General features: G+C 42.4%; 1 protein-coding gene across 3 annotated transcripts in view; it reads right to left on the bottom strand.

Moving 5' to 3' along the window:
* Positions 1 to 495: 495 nt before the first annotated feature.
* Positions 496 to 20906, bottom strand: part of LOC134355449 (epidermal growth factor receptor kinase substrate 8-like protein 3) — a 75204-nt gene continuing 54793 nt past the window's right edge. For 2 of the 3 annotated variants that reach the window (XM_063065355.1, XM_063065354.1), the window contains exons 16-21: positions 17171 to 17211; positions 14461 to 14545; positions 11531 to 11641; positions 8035 to 8147; positions 5363 to 5479; positions 496 to 2742 (exon numbers count right to left, since the gene is read on the bottom strand). In XM_063065355.1, the coding sequence (XP_062921425.1) occupies positions 2694 to 2742; positions 5363 to 5479; positions 8035 to 8147; positions 11531 to 11641; positions 14461 to 14545; positions 17171 to 17211 (516 nt within the window). In that variant the 3' untranslated portion in view covers positions 496 to 2693. The remainder of the gene's footprint in view (positions 2743 to 5362; positions 5480 to 8034; positions 8148 to 11530; positions 11642 to 14460; positions 14546 to 17170; positions 17212 to 20906) is intronic. The other variant, XM_063065356.1, reaches the window with a different exon arrangement.

The following is a 20906-nucleotide window of genomic DNA, read 5'->3' as shown; positions in this document are numbered from 1 at the left end:
ACCCTTTGTGCTCTTCCATAAGTATATTGTTGTTTTCTTAAGTGTGTGGTGATTAGCTGCGAGATGCATGATGACACAATTTTATGTATCGTTTGGAAACAAGTAATAGGACAACATTTTGATGGGTCATTTGTGATAACAATCCTTACTGACAGCGGCTGAATTGAACCCGGGTGGTTGGCGCTGAAATAGTGTTTTGCAAACTGCTATGTGTTGGTGTCGCCCCCCTCAGGAGCTCTGGGTATGGGAACAACTAATTCCTCTAATAACTGTGGAGGCAGGGTAGGGTGGGCATCAATTTAGATGAATTGATAGGATCAGTGGGGAATTGAGGAAAATACCTTTCCACCAATGATTAATGAGGATTGGAACTCACTTCCTGATCACTCAAAGAGCTATTTCCTTGTCAACCATGGATTAGGAGCTGGAGCTGGAAGTGGGATTGTCCACTGAGAAAATCTGAATGTATTAGCATAGGCAGAAGTGATTCAAAGATTCAAAGTGCATTTATTATCAAAGAATGCATAAATTATACAACCTTGAGATTTGTTTGCTTACAGCTACAAAGCAAGACACCTGACAGAACCCAATTTTAAAAAATGGAAGACCAACACCCAATGCACAAGAGAAAGGAAAAAAATACAAATCACAAAAACAATTGAAGTGATCAACAACACTCCGAACCAAATTGAGTCCTCAGATCTGAACCCCGGGGCAGCCTGGAGTGGACCCAAAACCTCACTTCTCAGTTCATCATGTTAGTGGGCACGGAGCACAGCAGCCAGGGCAGTCTTCATCGCCTCAGCACCTTGGACAGAGGAGTGACCACCGTGGAGAGTGAGAGAAATCAGCTCTTGTTTCGGATCCCAACACCCTGTCTTTTCAGTCCACCTGGAATGGCATTTAAATTGACCAAACAACAGAACAGCAAAAGGCGCCCTAGAGGGGAGTGAGCATTCGCGGAGCGCGAGCAAAATCGGCTCTCATCTCCAACCTGGGCCGGAGAGATAATGGATGTAATGCCCACTTCTCTGGAGCACTGTTCCCATTCCACAAACTGGGAAAATTAAATAAATACAAGCAGTCCTCAACTTGAGAGAAGAGGGCCAGATGAACAGGAAAAGCTGCCTAATCTCATTTCTGATCCTTCCCCTTCTCCAAACTCTAACGACTACATTCAGCCAACGGCTCAACTTTCCTAGTCTGTGTATAGTCCCATACAACACCACCAGCACTTAGAAAGCTCATTCAGCCCATCCTACTCTGCTGGGTCTTTGAGCTAGTTATAGAACTATAGAGTTATACAGCACAGAATCAAGCCTTTAACCCAACCCAGCAATGCCAACCAATTTGCCTGAGATAGTTCCATTTGCCTATGTTTGGTTTATATCCAACTAGACAAAATACTAGACAAACTATTTATTGCTGATCTGTCATAGGAGTTTGCTGGTTGAGAGTTTCTTTAGAAACATCACCTGAGAAAAAGCTAGATTGTATACACAAGAGATTCTGCAGATGCTGGAAATCAAAGTTCAAAGTAACTTTATTATCAAAGTCTTGTGCAACATACTGTACATAAAATGCTGGAGGAAGTCTGCAAATCAGGCAGCATTTATGGAGGCAAATAAACAGTTGACCATTCAGGCCGAGTCCTTTCATCAGAACTGGAAAGGAAGGGGAAAGAAGACAGAATGAGAAGGAGAAGGGAAGGGAAGGAGTACAAGCTGGCAGGGGTGAGACCAGGTGAGGCAGGTAGGGGAGGGGGATGAAGTAAGAAACTGAGAAGGGATAGTTGGAAGAGGTAAAGAGATGAAGAAGAAAGAAACTAATAGGAAAGGACAGTGGATCATGGAAGAAAGGGAAGGATGAGGAGAACCAGAGGGAGGTGATGGACAAGTGAGAATTGAAAGCATAAGAGGATAACCAGGATGGAGAACAGAAAAAGAGAGGAGAGCTGTATTGTACAACTTTTCCAAGATTCCTAAATAAAGGACCTTTGTGTGAAATTCCTCTTTAAGATGTAGTTTGTGTTGGAACCATTAGCTTGTTCATTATTACATGGAATTAGACAGAATTCTCACCACTAAACAGACAGTTCAGCCCAACTGTTTTATGCCAGTATTCATCACTCAACCAGCAAACTTATTATATTGCCTTGTGAACATCACCGGTTACTCATCCAAAGTAATCTATTAGCTCTGAAATGCATTCAGATCTTATGAAATTATGGAAGTGCTTTATAACTGCAGGTTCATGCCTTCAGTCAATGGTTACACCACCCAAGATGACATCCAACACTGTCTGTCTTCACAGCTTATACTCTTACTGGTATACTGCCATATTAACAGAGGATTTCTTGTCAATAGTCAGCTTTCAATTTGAGTTCCATTGGATTTTTCTCAATGAATAAAGATACAGAACATTAAACACTTCTAACTGAAAATATATTTCTTTTGCTAGGAACATTGAGTGTTGGATTGGAAATTTTAAACATAACTTCATTCACAGGTACAAACACCAATTCATAGATATCGATTGTAAGAGCAGGGTCAACATACTAATGCTATTTCTAAAAGAAAGCTTACAGGTAAACACTGAAATATGAATCTAAATAGGTTTGTCCAAGTCATCATGTCCACAATATTGTCTTTAAATAGGTTTTCTTGTGTAGAAGATCAATCCTCTGATAATTACTAATAACCTGTCTTCCATGGAGGGATGGCTGGGTAACTGGGATTCCCACTGTTTAAAAAGAAAAAAACAAAGATATTATTATAATGAAATATTTTCATTGTCACTTTTTAAAATCTCTACACTGATCTAATAAAATAAAACCTTTCCTTCGTAAAAAAGCTTTTCAATTCCTTCAGAGGAATAGTTTCTGAAACCACTTTGATTACATGGAATAAATATACTATGTTGGTCAATAATAGTGCACTAGTTTGCTGCTAGTGGCCAAAAGACTTGGCCCTTGGGATTTGATAATGGTTGAGTGGATAATACAAGTCCTGTCTGCCTTGTAATTTTGTGTGTTTTTGCTCATTGCAGGATGCTGAGAAGAGGCTGTACTGCTTGCAATTTCAAAGAGAGAAATTGCAAGTAATATAGCCTCTTCTCAGCATTAGAAACTTGGAGTTGGCCCTTTAACCCACACTGCTGACTGACCCCAGCTTCTTCCATGCCTATTCCCCATAGCTCTCTGTCCTCGATCTTCCAAATCCTTTCTTCTTCCTCTTTAAATGTGCCCAATGTCTAGTCTCCAAGACCATCTGGGATAGAAAATTTGCCACCAGTTTTAAATGACCATCTCCTGTCCCTGTCAAGACTCTCCCAGCAAATATCTAGTTCATTTAGTCTAGCCCATTAGGGATTTTATATGGTTCAGTAAGATAACCCCCGATTCTTCTAAACCTCAAAGAATATTGATCTAAGTTAGAAATAAAATGTAGAACTATTTCTGATGAGTCTTGATGAGCCTGAAACTTTGATTCCTCTCCATCGATGATGCCTGACCTGCTGAGTTCCTCCAGCATTTTGTGTGTGTTGCTCTGGATTTTCAGCATCTGCAGAATCTCTTGATGTTAGAACTGCGTTATTTGTACTCTTTTGGAAATGTTAACTTCCCTCAAGCATCCATGCCTGCTGCCATTATAAATCCAAGCTAACCATTACTGGACTATTGCTTTCTGATCACTTTGCTGTGTTGATGATGTCTTATGTTGCAGTCTTCACATTTGGGAAGGACTTCTCAGTTAATATTGAATCAGCCTGAAAAATAGAAATCTTGAGGAGCTGCTTAAATCAAATGAATATATACATATCGCCCTTAGAAGTTAGACTGTAGATAATTGTAGACTTGGGCCCCAAAGTTCCTTTGTACATCAACAACACACACAAAATGCTGGAGGAACTCGGTAGGTCAGGCAGCATCTATGAAAATGAATAAACAGTCAATGTTTTGGGCCAAGAGTCTTCATCAGATGCTTTGTACATCAAAACTGTTGAATTTCTTGCCATTAACAGTGTACTATCCTTTGGCTGAGAATATCCAGGAAAAAGGGGAAAAAAATCTTGTAGTATCTTTTACATTCATCTGAAAGAGTGTAAAGTACTTGGATTTAATTCCTGTAAGACATAGGAGCAGAATTAGGCCATTTGGTCCATCAAGTCTGCTCTGCTATTTGATCATGGCCGATTTATTTTTCCCTCTCAACTTCATTCTCCATACTCTTTGACACCCTTACTAATCAAGAACTTATTAACCTGCACTTTAAATATACCCAAAGACTTGGCCTCCACAGCCATCTGTGGCAATGGATTCCACAGATTCAATACCCTCTGGCTAAAGAAATTTCTCCTCAACTCTATTCTAAAGGAACATCCTTTTAGTCTGTGGTTGGGCATTATACAGCCCAGTACATCAGCAGTAAACCCCTCCCAACCATTGAGCACATCTACATGAAATGCTGTCATAGGAAATCAGTATTCGTTATCAAAAATCCTCATCACCCAGGCAATGGACTTTTCTCGCCACTGTCATCAGGTAGAAGGTACAAGAGCCTCAGGACTCACACCACCAGGTTCAAGAACAGTTACTACCCTTCAACCATCAGGCTCATGAACAAAAGGGAATAACAACACATACAGTACTTGCCCATCCATTGAAATGTTCATACCAATTATCTCAATTTACGGACTCTTTATCTCATTATCTCATATTCTTGTTATGTAGTGCTATTTATTTATATTTGCATTTGCACAGTTTGTTGTCTTCTGCACTCTGGTTCATCTTTCATTTGCTGAGTAGGCCCGCAGGAAAGTGTATCTCAGTGCTGTATGCGGTGACATATATGTACTCTGATAATAAAATTTACTTTGAACGTTGAACTTTGCCCTCAGAATAAAAGGACATCTTATCAGAAAGTGATTTAAAATAAAATATTTCCTCCCCTTCCCTTCTTTTATTCCCCACTCTGGCCTTTTACATCTTCTCACCTGCCTATCACTTTCCCTGGATACCCTCCTCCATATCTTTCTCCTATGGTCCATTCTCCTCTCCTATCAGATTCCTTCTTCTCCAGCTCTTTACCTTTCCCACCCACATGGTTTCACCTATCACCTTCTAGCTATCCTCCTTCCCCTCACCCCAACTTTTTACTCAGGTGTCTCCCCCCTTTCTTTCCAGTCCTGCTGAAGGGCCTCGGCCCAAAACATTGACTGTTTATTCATTTCCATGGATGCTGCCTGATTTGTTGAGTCCGTCCAGCATTTTGCATGTGTTGCTTTGGATTTCCAGCATCTGCAGATTTTCTCGTGTTTAAAATATGTGTAATATTTTAGGGATTTAAAAAAAACCTCTTACCTCCTGTGAATTTCTCTGTAAACAAGGTGTCCTTCATTCTTACTAACCATTGTCAACTCTTGCTCAGATAGACTCAGTAACTGTGAACCTGTGAGAACACCCAAAGACTTCACAGTGCTATTGGAAGAGAATAAGAAACCTACGGTGAGTATATTTCATATGGAGAGAAGATTACATCTGACGAAGATATGCTTCAGAGTGAAGGATACATCAGGTACACAGGTGAGGAGCAAGGATTGCTACAAATGAAGGAAAATAAAAAAAATTGCAGATGCTGGAAATCTGAAATAAAAACAGAAAACGCTGGAAAGCAGCAGATCATGCGTCTTTGAAAAGAGAAAAGAAGGATGAACGTTGTAGGAGAGGCAAGGGCTTGCAGATGCTGGAATGTGAAGCAAAAAGCAAACAGCTTGTAGAGCTTAGCAGGTGAAGCAGCATCTGTGGAGGGAAAAGGAGAGATGTTTCAGGTTGAGACCCTTCATCTGAAGGGTCAATTTCCCTACAATTTATGTTTCAGATCTAGGAACCTTCAACAGAACTGGGAAGGAGAGAGAGAAAAATAACTAGTTAGGTTTCAGAAGCAGAGAATGGGAAATTAATATATTAATAACAATATTAGAACTAATAAAATATCACTGATAGGGCGAGACCAAATAGATGAGGGTGACAGAGCATCAGTTCGAGGCACAATACTCCTCTTTGTCTGTGTAATGTTTTGTTAATAGCAAAGTTGTGGGGCACGCTCTTCAAACCGGTCTATATGAACAGAAAAATAACAAGCTGAGCCAAAATGATGGCAGACAGAAGAAACCAGTCTGATACAGACGTATAGAAAGTTAAATTACCTAACGTTAGATCATTCAATATTGAGACTGAAAAGAAAAACTTAGGGCCACCCATCCGCCCCCAACTCTCTAACGCTGACAACAATCTTATCTTTCCCTCCCCCAATTCTGATGGAGAGGACCAGACCGGAGATATTAATTTTCTTTCTCTTTCCACTGACGTTGCCCGCCCTGCTAAGTGTTTCCAAGTGTTTTCCATCTGCATGTTGCATTTGATTTCTTTTGTGGAGAGTGTTGTGAGAGCTTGAGGAAATTGGCTTAGCTGCACTCGAGAGGAACCCAGATAAAGGCAGAAGTAAGACCAGAAGGGAATGCTACCAAGGTGGGTTAAATGGTGTGGCAGGAAGAATGTTGTACAGTCTGTTTTTGCCAGTACAATCTTCTATGCGGTGGTGGGCTGGTGCAATGGCATTAACATGGGTGATGCCAACAGGCTCAATAAACTGTTTAGAAAGGCTGTGTTGTTCCTCCAGCCTGAGTGTGGCTTCATCTTGACAGCAAAGGAGGCCGTGGATAGACATATCAGAATGGGAATGAGACGTGGAATTAAAATGTGTGGCCACTGGGAGATCTTGCTTTCTCTGGTGGACAGAGCATAGGTGTTCAGCGAGATGGTCTCCCAGCCTGCGTCGAGGCGACACTTCACCTGTGACTATACTCCTCCGGTGCTCCCGGTGCGGCCTACTATATATTGGCGGGACCCGACACAGGCTGGGAGACCATTTCGCTGAACACCTACACTCTGTCTGCCAGAGAAAGCAGGATCTCCCAGTCGCCACACATTTTAATTCCACGTCCCATTCCTATTCTGATATGTCTATCCACGGCCTCCTCTACTGTCAAGATGAAGCCACACTCAAGTTGGAGGAACAACGCCTTATATTCCATCTGGGTCGCCTCCAGCCTGATGGCATGAATATTGACTTCCCTATCTTCCGTTATTGCCCCTCCTCCCCTTCACACCCCATCCCTTATTTATTCCTTTAATATATTTTTTATTTTTTTCCCCCTTTTTTACTCTCTCTCTTTTTTCTCTCTCTGTCCCTCTCACTATAACTCCTTGCCTGCACTCCACCCTCCGGGCTCCCCTCCCCACTTCTCTGTCTCCCCAGGCTTCCCGTCCCATGATCCTCTCCCTTCTCCAGCCTGGTATCCCTTTTGCCAATCAACTTTCCAGATCCACCCCTCCCCTCCTGTCTTCTCCTATCATTTTGGATCTCCCCCTCCCCCCCTCCACTTTCAAGTCTCTTACTATCCCTTCTTTCAGTTAGTCCTGACGAAGGGTCCCGGCCCAAAACGTCGACTGGACCTCTTCCTATAGATGCTGCCTGGCCTGCTGCGTTCACCAGCATTTTTTGTCGTACATCCCCTTTGCAGGTTCCACTAATCACCTCGAAAGTATGTAGTCTCTTATTAGTCACTGATGTCCTGGGGAAAAGATGCTGGCTGTTTACTCTATCTTATCATCTTATACACCTCTATCAGAAATCTTCTCCTGCTCTATCAGATCACTTCTTCGCTCCAAAGAAAAAACCCATAGCTTGTTCAGCCTTTCCTCATAAAACACTCTCTCTAATCTTGGCAGCACCCTCGCAGATCTCCTCTACCCTCTCTAAAGCTTCCAAACCCTGCCTATAATGAGGTGACCAGAACTGAACACAGTACTCCAAGTGTGCTCTAACTTAAAGTCTACCGACTATTTTACATTGATAGGAAGTAATTGGCACTTTGTCCAAAGAAAGTGGTGTTTTTGGACTATCAGTCCGAATGCAAAAGCAGCCAGTTAGAAAGCAATTGAATCCGCAGGGCAACATGGTGCTTCCTTACGTTCTGGAATAGCCTTTGCCCTGAAGCCATGCTGCCACCTCTCCGGCAGTGGAATCCATAGTCACCTGAGGACCCCTGGACGGGTATTGTGAGTCACCATCCTGATAGACGTTCTGCAAGAAATTAGAAACCTCATTAAGTATCACAACAGACAACAAGACATACCTAGGAAAACTTGGTTACACATTTAATACAACATTCTCTTTCACCATCTGATAGCTTTGCACAGAGAAATCAAATGAAGACTCAGGTGCTTACTAGAAGCCAAAGAACTGAGAGAAAGGGAGGTCCTCCTCAGCACAGTGGCTGGATCTCGTTAATATTTGTGTTTCCTCAACCGGTAGTGGGCTATTTGAGGAGGGAGCAGCAGAACTTCCCGATGGAAGTGGAGGTGAGTGGGGTAGGAGGGGCGAGATGTCAAACTTTGGATTGGGGAAGGATCAGGAATGGGGGAGAGATACCAGGATTAGGAGAGGTGGGAATAGAGTAGAAGGAGGTGGCTTTGGGAAAGGGAGAGGCTGGGTTTCAGAGAGAGAGGGAGGAAAAGAGAGAGATGGAGAGAGGAGCATAGGAAAAGGAGAGTAGAAAGAGAGAGAGAGGGAGAGAGAAAAGAGAGGTGGGAGAAAGAGAAGGATAGAGAGGAAGGGAGGGAGAGGGATAGAAAAGAGATAGAAAGAGGAAGGGGGGATGGAGAGAGAGAGAGAGACACACACACACAGAATGTAAGGGAGTGAGAAATCATGGTTGAGAATGTGAGTAACAGCAACAACGATTGGTATTAAGGAGGGGGTGCTGTGGTGGGGAGAGATTCACAGCTCACTCTACTTTAATCTGTACCTATGTTCCCTGCAAAGCCCAATTTGAAGGTGTCTTGCACTCCCATCAAAAGACCATAAAATCGTAAAATATAGGAGTGAATTTAGGCCATTTGTCCCGTCAAGCCTGGTGCACCATTCATCAATGCTAATTTATATCTTTCAACTCTATTCTCTTGATAACCTTTAACCCCTTTACCAATCAAGAACCTATCAAGCTCTGCCTTAAATATACCTAATGATTGGGCCTCCATATCCCTTTGTGGCAATCAATTCCACACATTTACCACCTTCAGGCTGAAGAAATTCCTGCTCATCTCAAACTAAAGCAACATTACTATATTCCGAGGCCATACCTCGGATCCTAGATTCTCCTATTAATTGCCATTCTCTTTGGACCTTCCACCTGCTGATAGGTTTCTATGAGATCCTCCTCATCCTTCTGAACTCCATCAAGTATGGGCCCACAGCATCAAATACTGCTTATATGTTAAGGTGTTCATTCCCAGAATCATTCTTGTGAACCTCCTTTGGACCCTGTCCAGGCCAGCGCATCTTTCCGTAGATACTGGATCCAAAATTGCCTCCAGTATTCCAATTGCAGACAGACCAACACTTCATAAAGTCTCAGCAATACATCCTTGCTCCTCTCAAAATGAATGAAAAAGACATGGAAATGGCAGGAATGAAGCAGGATCGGAGTGGAGTAAATGATGGCTCTTTACTTAATACTTAACCCTCCTATTCCCAACAATACATTGTGGAATACCCTCTCTCATTACTACCATCAGGGAAGAAACATTTATGATTGAAGCAGGGGTTCCCAGTCTGGGGTCCACGGATTCCTTGCTTAATGGTATTGGTCCGTGACATAAAAAAGATTGGGAATCCCTGGATTAAAGATTAAAGGTTAGCATTAATTATCACGTGTACATTGAAAAATTGAAGCATACAGTGAAATTCATCATCTGCATCAAATCAAATCAGCGACAACTCCACGCAAGTGTCTCCACGCTTCTGGCGCCAATACAGCAGGCCCACAACTAACCCTAACCAGTACGTCTTTGTGGTGTGGAAGGAAACCGGAGCGCTCAGAGGAAATCCGCACAGTCTTTACAGGCAGTAGTGGGAATCGAACCCCAACTAGTGATCACCGGTGCTGTAAAGCGATTGTGCTGACCGTTATGCTACTTTGCCAGCATAGTACGGAAGCTTGAAGACACACAATCAAGACTTCAGGAACAGCTTCTTCCCCTCTGCCATCAGGTTTCTGAATGGTCCATGAGCACTACTACCTCACTATTCCCAAAATGCTGCAGGAATTCAGCAGGCCAGGCAGCATCAATGGAAAAAAGTACAGTCGACATTTTGGGTTGAGACCCTTCGGCAGAAACAACGGCGGTACATTCTTCCATGGATGCTGCCTGACCTGCTGAGTTCCTCCAGCATTTTGTGTGTGTTGCTTGGATTTCCAGCATCTGCAGACTTCCTCTTGTTTGTAATTGGATTACCTTACTATTCATCTTTTGTATATTTATTTCTTCTGTTATTATTATAACTTATCGTAATTTGGTATGCCAGCACTGTATTGCTGCCACAAAGCAACATATTCCCTGACTTATGTCAGAGACAATAATCCTGTTTCTGGTTAACTGTTAAGATTGGGATCTAGTTCCAGAACACAGTGACACTAGAAGTTATACATTAAAATCTGGAATAACATGTCATGAAGAGTAAAGGGGTTGTAAGTAGTTAGGACCAATGTTCCCTCTAGTTTGGAATGACCAGTGTATGCAAAAATCTAGTGCTGTGTAATTTTTTGCCCAGTGACAACATATGCACACTGAATTTTATAAATAGAGGCAGTCATTTTAACAGCTAGCAAAACATTGTCATCCTCTGATCTCCTCTGGATTTCTTCATTTTCACTCTTGTACGTCTGCACTCTCACAAAACGTACATAGCAGTTCTGTAGCGAGTAGTAAAGGATTTTCCCGCTGGAGCTTTTGCACACTGTCCATATGTGATTTGCTTGCAAAATGATGTTTTAAAAAGTCAAGTTTCCAAATATCACTCCACATCTTCCCACTTGCAAATTCTCCAGCAACTTTTGCATCGCGACAATACATGCTGATTGCTGTATTGTACAGAAATATTTCTCGTAGCTGTGTGATCCTAACCTCATGAGCTTTCAGTGTAGTAGTTTTTACTGTTTCATTAAGCCATTCCACTTTAAATGAACCAGCAGTTCTTTTGCGCTTCATGCCTTTTGTTTCTTTGGAATGCGAGCTATTGAATCAATAATTTTTTCAATAAAAACAGTATATGTAAGCCTGTTCTAAAATCTGCAGACTAATCATCACAAACTCCAAGTTATAAACACCGTCCACATCAGAAACCGGAAAATAAAATGTGATTGTGTACCATCATGAAATATACTTAACATGCCAATGAAGTAGGGGGTGAAAACCTTTTGTGCGCAGTTTAAATTCCTTTGTACACTAATAGCAAAAGATGTGTGCATGCACACACGTGCACACCTTGGAGGGAACATTGGTTAGGATTGAGGGAGGGAGAGGGAAGACATGTCCCCTATCATGAGCAAGTATGCTCTGCAGGTTTCAGACACTTGCAAAACACTAACACATTAATTTTGTCACAGGAGTGCAGCGTTTCCCTACCAAGGATTTACTTTCGTCCTGTTCCATAAATTCTAGTATGTTGTTGGGGATGTAACCAATAGAACCATTCTTGTCCTTTACTTTCCACCACTGTTTAGAAGCCTCCAACACCTGAAAAGACACAAACACTGTGAATGTTTGAGGTAGATAGAACTCCATTAGCAAACCAAGTTTAACAGATCGAGCTGAGTTACACCGAGATTAAGCCAGTACAAAAGAGTCTGAAGTGGCAGTCTAAAGCCTCCTCTACTGCCACCATGAGGCCACTTTCAGGTTGGAGGAGTAACATCTCATTTTCTGCCCAGGTAACCTCCAACCTGATGGCATGAACATTGATTTCTCTATTTTCCAGTAATTTCCCTCCTCCCCCTTCTGTTTTATCCATTTCCCATTCTTGCTCCCCTTTTCTCCCTTCCCTTCTCCTCACCTGCCCTTCACCTCCCTCCGGTGCCCCTCCTCCTTTCCCTTCTCTCATGTTCCACTCTCCTTACCATCAGATACCTTCATCTTCAGCCCTTTACCTTATCCACCTATCACCTCCCAGCTTCTTACTTCGCCCCCCTCCCCCACCCACTCATCTTCCCCCTTCCCTGGTTTCACACCTTCCCCTCCCCCCGCCTTCTTATTCTTCCTTCTTCCCCTCTCCTTTCCAGTTCTGATGAAGTGTCTCGGCCCAAAACGTCACTTGTTTATTCCCCTCCATGGATGCTGCCTGACCTGTAGAGTTCCTCCAGCAATTTGTGAGTGTTGCTCTAGATTTCCAACATCTGCAAAATTTCTTGTGCTTAGAGTCTGATGAATGTGCTCAAGTGGTTAGAAGATTGAGGACTAGATTCCACACAGACAGAATGAAAATCTCCAGAATCTCTTCATTGATTCAGATGAAACAAGGTTTGACTGGTCTCCACCTGTGTTCTCTTGCTGTTGCATTATCAGTGCTGGTGTAGGAGACTTGCTCAACCACTGGAATAGTACAGGGTGCAACACCTGGGCAGGCATGCCATTTATCCCAGCCGGTCCATACCCCCCGTCTCATCTACATGTCTTCTTTCAATCTTCCTCATGGGCATATTCAGCTTCCCCTTAAAATCAGTGAGTCCCTTCTTGAGGTTGGAGATCGGGCACATCATTGGTTTGGCGGTGATATCTTATCCTTTATCCATCTCGCTACAACTGACCTAAAAATATTCCAAGCTAGTGCATATGGTGTGATGGCCTTCCTCAACCATGGGATTGAGTTCAAGAGCCGTGAGGTAATGTTACAGCTGTGCAAGACCTTAGTTAGACCCCACTTGGAATACTGTGTTCAGTTTTGGTCACCTCACTACAGAAAGGATGTGTAAACTATAGAAAGGGTGCAGAGAAGACTTACAAGATGTTGCCTGGATTGGAGAGCGTGCCTTATGAGAATAGGTCGAGTGAACTTGGCCTATTCTCCTCAGAGTGACGGAGGATGAGAGGTGACTTGATAGAGCTGTATAAGATGATGAGAGGCATTGATCGTGTGGATAACCAGAGGCTTTTTCCCAGGGCTGAAATGGCTAATACAAGGGGGCATAGTTTAAAGGTGCCTGGAAATAGGTACACGGGGGATGTCAGAGGTAAGTTTTTTTACACAGAGAGTGGTGGTGGTGTGGAATGCACTGCCAGTGACAGTGGTAGATGCGGATACAACAGGGTCTTTTAAAAGACTCTTAGATAAGTACATGGAGCTTAGGAAAACAGAGGGCTATGTGGTAGTGTAATTCTAGGCTAGGTTAGGTTACATGGTCGGCACAACATTGTGGGCCGAAGGGCCTGTAATGTGCTGTAGATTTCTATGATTCTAACATTCGCATCTTACACCTCAGTGAACACCAGACCTCATCACACATTAGGTGTTGGCCTGGTGAATGACAAACGTTGAAGAACAAGTCTCAAAAAAAATCACATCGACCTTCATCATCCACACAATTCATTGTCAATATTGGTTTCTTCTGTTTCTCTAATTCATTCTTGGGATGCGAACTTTGCCATCAAGGCCATCTTTCTCAAGGCATTCCCTTGATGCAGGTGTTCCCAACCTGGGGCCCGTTAACCCTCTCAGGTAATGGTAGGGGTCCATGGCATAAAAAAGTTGTGAATCCCTGCCTTAATGGGGTGGTGATTTGCTGCTCTGTCTAGTAACTGACTAACCACTAAAAGACAGTTTGGCATCATAGTTCAGTTTCATCAAGCCCCATCCACATCACTTTGTTTCTTGCACCCTCGCGTGTATCCAGTTTCTGTGTAAGTGAGTTTTGCCCCAAGAGCTGCTGGATTTCTTCATGTCTATTTTATATTACTTTCTGGCAGTTTTGAACTCTGCTGCAAGTTGAAACAGCTTCCCTTCGTCAGCAGATGCTGAAATGCTGGAAAAAATTTGAAAATTTTGGGGTGGCATAGTCGTGTAGCGGTTAACGTAACATTGTACCCGTGCCAGTGACCGTTGTTCAATTCCCACCGTCATCTGTAAGGAGTTTGTACATTCTCCTTGTGACCGCGTGGGTTACCTCTGGGTGCTCCGGTTTCCACCCACATACCAAAGGCGTATGGGTTAGTAGGTTAAATGGTCACATGCGTGTAACTGGGCTCATTAGGCTGGAATGGCTTGTTACCGCGCTGTATCTCTGAAGAAAAATAAATAAAATACTCAGCAGATCGAGCAGCGTCTGCGGAGGAGAAAAAGATAGTTATAAATTTGGATTTGCCTTTCTTCATCTACCTCTCAAACCTTTTGGAATCCCTAATGATCTCTGTCATATCATCTCTCCCTTTTAGGTAGAAAGGCCTCTTGGCCTTTTATGGTGACTCCTCCCAATCTTGGCCTTCATCCTTGTAAAGTTTTTTGCATTTTATTTGTTGCCTCTGTCCACAGTGTAATTTTAACGCCGGAAGTGGATATAACCTACCTCTAGAATCTCTCCTGCTAACACTGTGAGCTCCTTGGGATTCCTTTTCTTGAAGTCATAGATTGCTTTGGCAAACTTCTGCCGCCTGTCAGGTTTAAGGCAGAGATCATAGTCACAGTTGGGTTTACTTTCATGTCCAAAAGTTCATGCATGCACAGGTGCAATGAAAAACTTGCAGCACTATCACAGGTACGTATCACCATATAAGCAGCAGTCAGAAGAACATATATTAAACATAAATTGTACACAATTTTTACGAGAAAGAACATCGTTAGAACAAGTAAGGCTATTTTAGTGCAACGTGATCAAAGTGGTCACAGTGTTGCTCAACTGTAGTAATTCTGTTTTTTTTACCATTTGGTTTAAGATACAATGGTTGAGGGGAAGTAGATAATTATGAGCAGCACACATAAACACATACACACAAAACACTGAAGGTCAGACAGCATTTATGGAGGGGAATAAACAGTTGACGTTACAGTGCCGGTGGCATGGCTCTTCAGGCCTGACAGTAGCATCAAGGGACAAGGGAAAATCCTTTTGGGAACAGGCAAAACCCAAGGGCAGGGTTGAGTCTGGGTCACTAGAGCTGAAAGCAGAATTTCTTCAGGCTGTGCCACTGTGCCACCCTGCGTTAGGGACTGATCTTGGCATGTGCCCATCCAATTCCAAAAGCATTCCTTCAGCTAACAGATCGTTTATCAAATAGGCAGAGAGGAGTTGAAACTCTAGTAAATAGCTGCTCAGATGGTGCACTGTAGATCAGATTAACCTGATATATAAAAAGGATTTTCAACAATGGCTCCGCTCTGCATCTCACTGTTTTGGTGGAGTGCGTCTCCCTCTAAAGATCTCACAAAAGTTTTTTTTTACATCTCTGCCAGACAAATCAGGGCATTGAATATAGAACAACACACACACAATGCAGGAAGAACTCGGCAAGTCAGGCAGCATCAGAATACTGATGAAGGGTCCTGATCCAAAGCATTGCCAATTTTGTTCCTCTCCATAGATGCTGCCTGTCTTGCTGAGTTCCTCCAGGATTTTGTGTGGGTGTTGCTCAAGATTTCCAGCATCTGAAGAATCTCTTGTGCTTATGGTTGAATATAGAAGTTGGGAGATTATGTTGCGGTTGTACAAGAACTTGGTGAGGCTGCATTTGGAGTATTGTGTTCAGTATTGTGGTCACCCTGATATATGAATGACGTGATTAATCTGGAAAGAGTGCTGAAAAAGATTTACAGGGACGTTGGAAGGAATGAATGATAGGAAGAGGTTAGACAACTGGTCCTTACTCCTTGAACTGTAGGAGAGTGAGGAGTGGTCTATCTAATAGAAGTGTGCAAAAAACCATGAGGGACATAGATAGGGTGACCAGGCATGGCAGTGTAGTGGCTAGTGCATTGCTTTACAGCACCAGCAATTACCAATTAGAATTCACTTCCTGCCTCTGCCTGTAAGGAGTTTGTACGTTCTCCCCGTGACCACATGGGTTTCCTCCAGGTGCTCCGGTTTCCTCCCACGTTTCAAAAATGTACAGTTAATGGTTGGTAAGTTGTGGGGATGCTATGTTGGTGCTAGAAGTGTGGGAATATTTGCAGGCTGCCCAGCAAAATCCTCGCTGATTTGATTTGGGGCAGATGATGCATTTCACTGTAGGATTTGATGCTTTGATATACATATGATAAATAAAGCTAATCTTTATCTTCCAGGACTGGGGAGAAAAGGGAACATAGTTTTAGGTTAGAGGTGAAAGGTTTAATAAGAACCTGAGAAGCACCTTTTTTTTTTACACAGCATATGTTAGATGTATCGAACCAGCTGCCAGGGGGAAGTGGCTGAGACAGGTACATTTGATTTAGTTAAGAAGTATGTGAACAAGTATTGTATATAGGTGCCAAGATACAGATATGGGCTAGGTGCTGGGGAATGGGATTTGTGTGAATACACATTTTGGTCTGCACAGATATTGATGGGCTGAAGAGCCTTTTTCCATTCTGTTCAACTCTGATTGAAATAGGAAAATCTGGAAATATTCAGAAAGTTAGGCAGATTCTGGCGAGGGAGGATCATAGTCAAAATATACAGGCAATGCAAGTCAAAAGAACTGCAAATGCTAAAATCTTACAAACAGTTTAATTATTTTAATGAAAATTTAATGAACTTAACATTAAAAAATCTGGGGCCCTTCATAGATTATAATTCTAAGATCTGAAACATTATTTCTCTTTCCATAGATATTGCCTGCCCTGCTGAGCATTTCTAGAAATTTCTGTCTTTATGTAATATAATTTCAGGTAATGACCCTCCATTAGAAACTTCCATTTTCCAAACTTTAATGTTATTTTATATTTTAGATTTTTAGCATCTGGAGTTCTTTTGCTCTCCAGCTGTGATTGACAACCATTCATCATCCTTTCTTCAGGGAAAATTGTTTCCACATTAACGGAACATATTTTAAAAATCTATCAGAATTCTTCTAAATTTTGAATGCTGTCAATCAAAGTCCCCTTAAACCTCTCAGTTTTGAGGAGAATAATTCCATTATTCCCACTCTCTCCACTTTATGAAGTCCTCTCCTCACTGACAGCATGTTGACAAATTTCTTCACCATTTGCTCTGAAGCTTTCTCATTCAGTAACCTTGTGGTGAGAAGATGGGTGACCAAGATGGATTGAACTGCCCTCCTTGTTTGTGACTCCACACTCACCTCTCAAACGTGTCATTATTTTGCCAAGTGCCATTCCCCATCTGAAAACGCAAGGCAAAATTCCGTGAAATATTTGCAAGGTTTTGTTAAAATACTATAATGATGTAATCTTTTTGAGAACAAAAACTAGTGCTTAAACACTTAGAATAAACACATTGTAGAATAACATATTCACTTTGAACTCTACCTCTTAAATTTGCTTTTGTGGAATTCAGAGAAAACACATTTTGAAAGGGGTCTACAGTTTACAAAAACTACTATATATATATATATATCCTGTGTCTAGTTCATTTGTCCAAAGACAAATCTGGCCCTGAGTTTAACTTTGAGCTACAGTGGATTATTGTCAAACTTACAGTACATGCATCTACCTTTGTTTAGTCTATGTGTTGGTCTTTTCTTCTTTATGCTGGTAAATCTCTAAATTAAGATGCTGAATATCAGAATCAGGTTTAATACCACCAGCATATGTTGTGAAATTTGTTGAACTTGCTGCAGCAGTACAATGCAATACTACGGCCAATCCATCATCCCTCTCAACCCCATTTTTCTGCCTTCTCCCTGTAACTTTTGATGCCCAGATTGATCAAGAACCTATCAAACTCCAACTTAAATATACCCAATGACTTGGCCTGCACAGCCATCTGTGGCAATGAATTCCACAGATTCACCATCCTCTAGCTTTATGAAATATTTCCTTATCTCTGTTCTAAATGAACGTCTCTCAATTCTGAGGCTGTGCCCTCCGGTTGTAGACTCCCCCATTCAAGGAGACATCCACTCTATCCAGACTTTTCAATACTCAATAGGTTTTGATGAGACCCCCCCTCCTCATCCTTCTAAACTCGAGTGAGTACGGGCCCAGAGCCACCAAACATTACTCATATTTTAACCTTTCATTCCTGGGAACCTCCTCTGGACCCTCTCCAATGCCAATGTATCAAGAACTAGTGGATTTAGGTGTCGGGTGAGGGGGGGAGAGGCAAATATTTTCACCAAGAGGGTTGTCCATATGTGGAATGGACTGGTAGAGAAAATGGTTGAAGCAAGTACATTAATACAATTTTAAGGACACCTGTACATGGATGGGACAAGATGGAGAGAAATAGGCAAAATGTGGTCAAATGGGAATAGCTTAGAAAGGAACTTTGGTTGCCATAGATCAGTTAGGCTCAGTTCTGTGCTGTATGACTCTGTGATGGGGAGCAAGGCAGAAGGTCCCTTCCCTTGTCTGGATGGTGCTGGATGTGGAGGCATACCTCCAAAGTATTGGTTCAGACATGGAATTTTGTTAGGAGGGCTTTCATCATGGGCTGTGAAACCTTGGAACTTCCTGCCTCAGAGAGCCATGGGTGCTGTTGAGATTGACTGATAAAATCCAAGGAGATAGAACATAGAACACAGCACTAGAATTGACCCTTAAGTCCACAGTGTATGTGGTGACTATGCCGATTTTAACTAGTTCCATCCGCCTGCACGTAGTCTCTATCCCTCCATTCTTGGCCTGTTTGTGTTCCTGTACAAATACCTCTTTAGTGTCACTATCGTATCTGCTGCCACCACTTCCTCAAAGTTCTAAGGTTCAAGATAGAAAGGTAATGTATGATCAAAGTACATATAGATTACCATAAACTACTGTGAAATTCATTTTCTTGCAGGCATTTACAGGAAAATAAAGAAATACAATAGAATTTAATAGGATAGAAAATCTCTACATATACAAAGACTGACAACTAATGCACAAAAGGAAACAGACTGTGCAACTAAATAAAATTAAAAACGTGAGTTAAAAGGGTTGTTGAAATTGAGTCTGTAGGTTGTGGAATCAGTTCAGAGTGGAGGTGAGTGAAGTTATCCATGCTGGTACAGGAGCTTGATGGTTGTAGGGTAGTAAACGTTCCTGAACCTGGTGGTGTGGGACCTAAGGCTCCTGTATCTCCTAGCAATGGCAGGAGCTAGAAGAGAGCATGGTTTGGATGATAGGGGTCTATCATCTCGTGGTAACGCTCCATAGAAGTACACTCAATGGTTGGGGGGGGGGGGGCTTTGCCTGTGATGGACTAGGCTGTATCCACCATTTTTGGTAATCCCTCAGGGAGCAAAATATTATTAGAAAGTCAGGATACCAGTTCTGCCAGGATCTTGTAGAAATACAGAGCAGATTGAAGTGGTATGTACTTCTCTTACTCATATTGATTTCATCAAGAGAGAAAATAAATCGGGGTCAAATGGTGGAGCAGACTCGATAGGCCAAATGGCCTAATTCTGCTCCTTTGTCTTACAATCTTAAATAAAGCAGGGTATTAATGGAAGTTAATGCATTGGCTTGAATAATTCAACAAACTGCCACGAGAGGGCAGCGTACCAATAAGATTGAGCAATATTTCCTAAGTGGTTAAATTTTAATATTTTAAATGATGTAATTGTAATTACCCAGCACATAGCTCATGCCTATTTCTCTTATCTCTTGCTGAGTCTGCTTTCTCTGTGTTCAGTAGCTTACAGCACCAGTAGGCTTGCATATTCAAGAGAGAGAGAGAAATTGCCTTTAAACTCACGGGATGGTTCTGTAGCAGGCAATTTCTTTTTTACGAGGTCGAGTAGCTAGCTCGATGTTCAACCCAGCCCCGATGGAAAGCATGCACGGGAGCTGGCTGGATTCGAACTCTGGACCTTCCGCCCGAAAGTCCAGCGCTGATGCCACTCCGCCACCAGTTGGCAGACTTGCATATTCAGTCATGTAAAATATCAGTGGGACAATTCAGTTGTTCAGTTTAGAAGAATGAGGGGTATCTCATTGAAACCTATCGAATATTGAAAGTCCTGGATGAAGTGGGCACAGAGAGGATGTTTCCTATAGTGTGAGAGTCAGGGCCAGAGGGCACAACCTCAGGATAGATGGAAGCTCCTTGAGAATGGAGATGAGGAGGAATTTGTTTAGATGGAGAGTGGTGAATTGGTGGAATTGATTGCCACAGGCAGCTGTGGAGGCCAAGTCATTAGATATCTTTAATGCAGAAGTTGATTAATTCTTGATTAATCAGGGCATGAAGGGATACGGGGAGAAGGCAGGAGACTGGGGCTGAGAGGAAAATTGGATCAGCCATGATGAAATGGCGGAGCAGACTCGATGGGCCAAATGGTCTAATTCTGATCCTATATCTTATGGTCTTATTAGGTCCTGCTCAGGGTGGCTATCATCAACTGACCCTGAAGATGAAAGCCAATATCTATTACCCCACAAAGGCCCAGTGACTGGCAAGGACTGGGAGACTGGAGAACAGAACAATAACCCAGAGCAACATTAGATTCTTACAGGGGTCCCCGTCCTTTTTTTATGCCATGGAGCCCTACTATTAACTGGACAGTCCATGGATCCCAGGTTGGAACCCCCCTGTACTAGGGTCATTTTGAACATAGAACAGTATAGCACAGGAATAGAACCTTTGGCCCACAATATTAACAGTGTGAGACCAGCTAAAAAGTAAATTTTTTAAAAACCCAAAATGTATCCCTCCTACCTACACAATGTCCATTTCCCTCCATCTTCCTCATATTCATGCATCTCTTAAAAGCATCTAATGCATTTGCCTCTAGCACCATACCAGGCTGTGCATTCCAGGCATCCACCACTCTCTCAGTAAAAAACTTAGCCTTGAACCTACCCCGTCTCGCCTTCAGAGTCAGAATCAGATTCAGGTTTATTATCACTGGCACGTGACGTGAAAATTATTGC

The sequence above is a fragment of the Mobula hypostoma genome, chromosome 13, assembly GCF_963921235.1.
Source record: "Mobula hypostoma chromosome 13, sMobHyp1.1, whole genome shotgun sequence".
Classification (NCBI taxonomy): domain Eukaryota; kingdom Metazoa; phylum Chordata; class Chondrichthyes; order Myliobatiformes; family Myliobatidae; genus Mobula; species Mobula hypostoma.
Note: the sequence above shows the minus strand (reverse complement) of the source record. Positions and strands in the feature narration are given on the sequence as shown.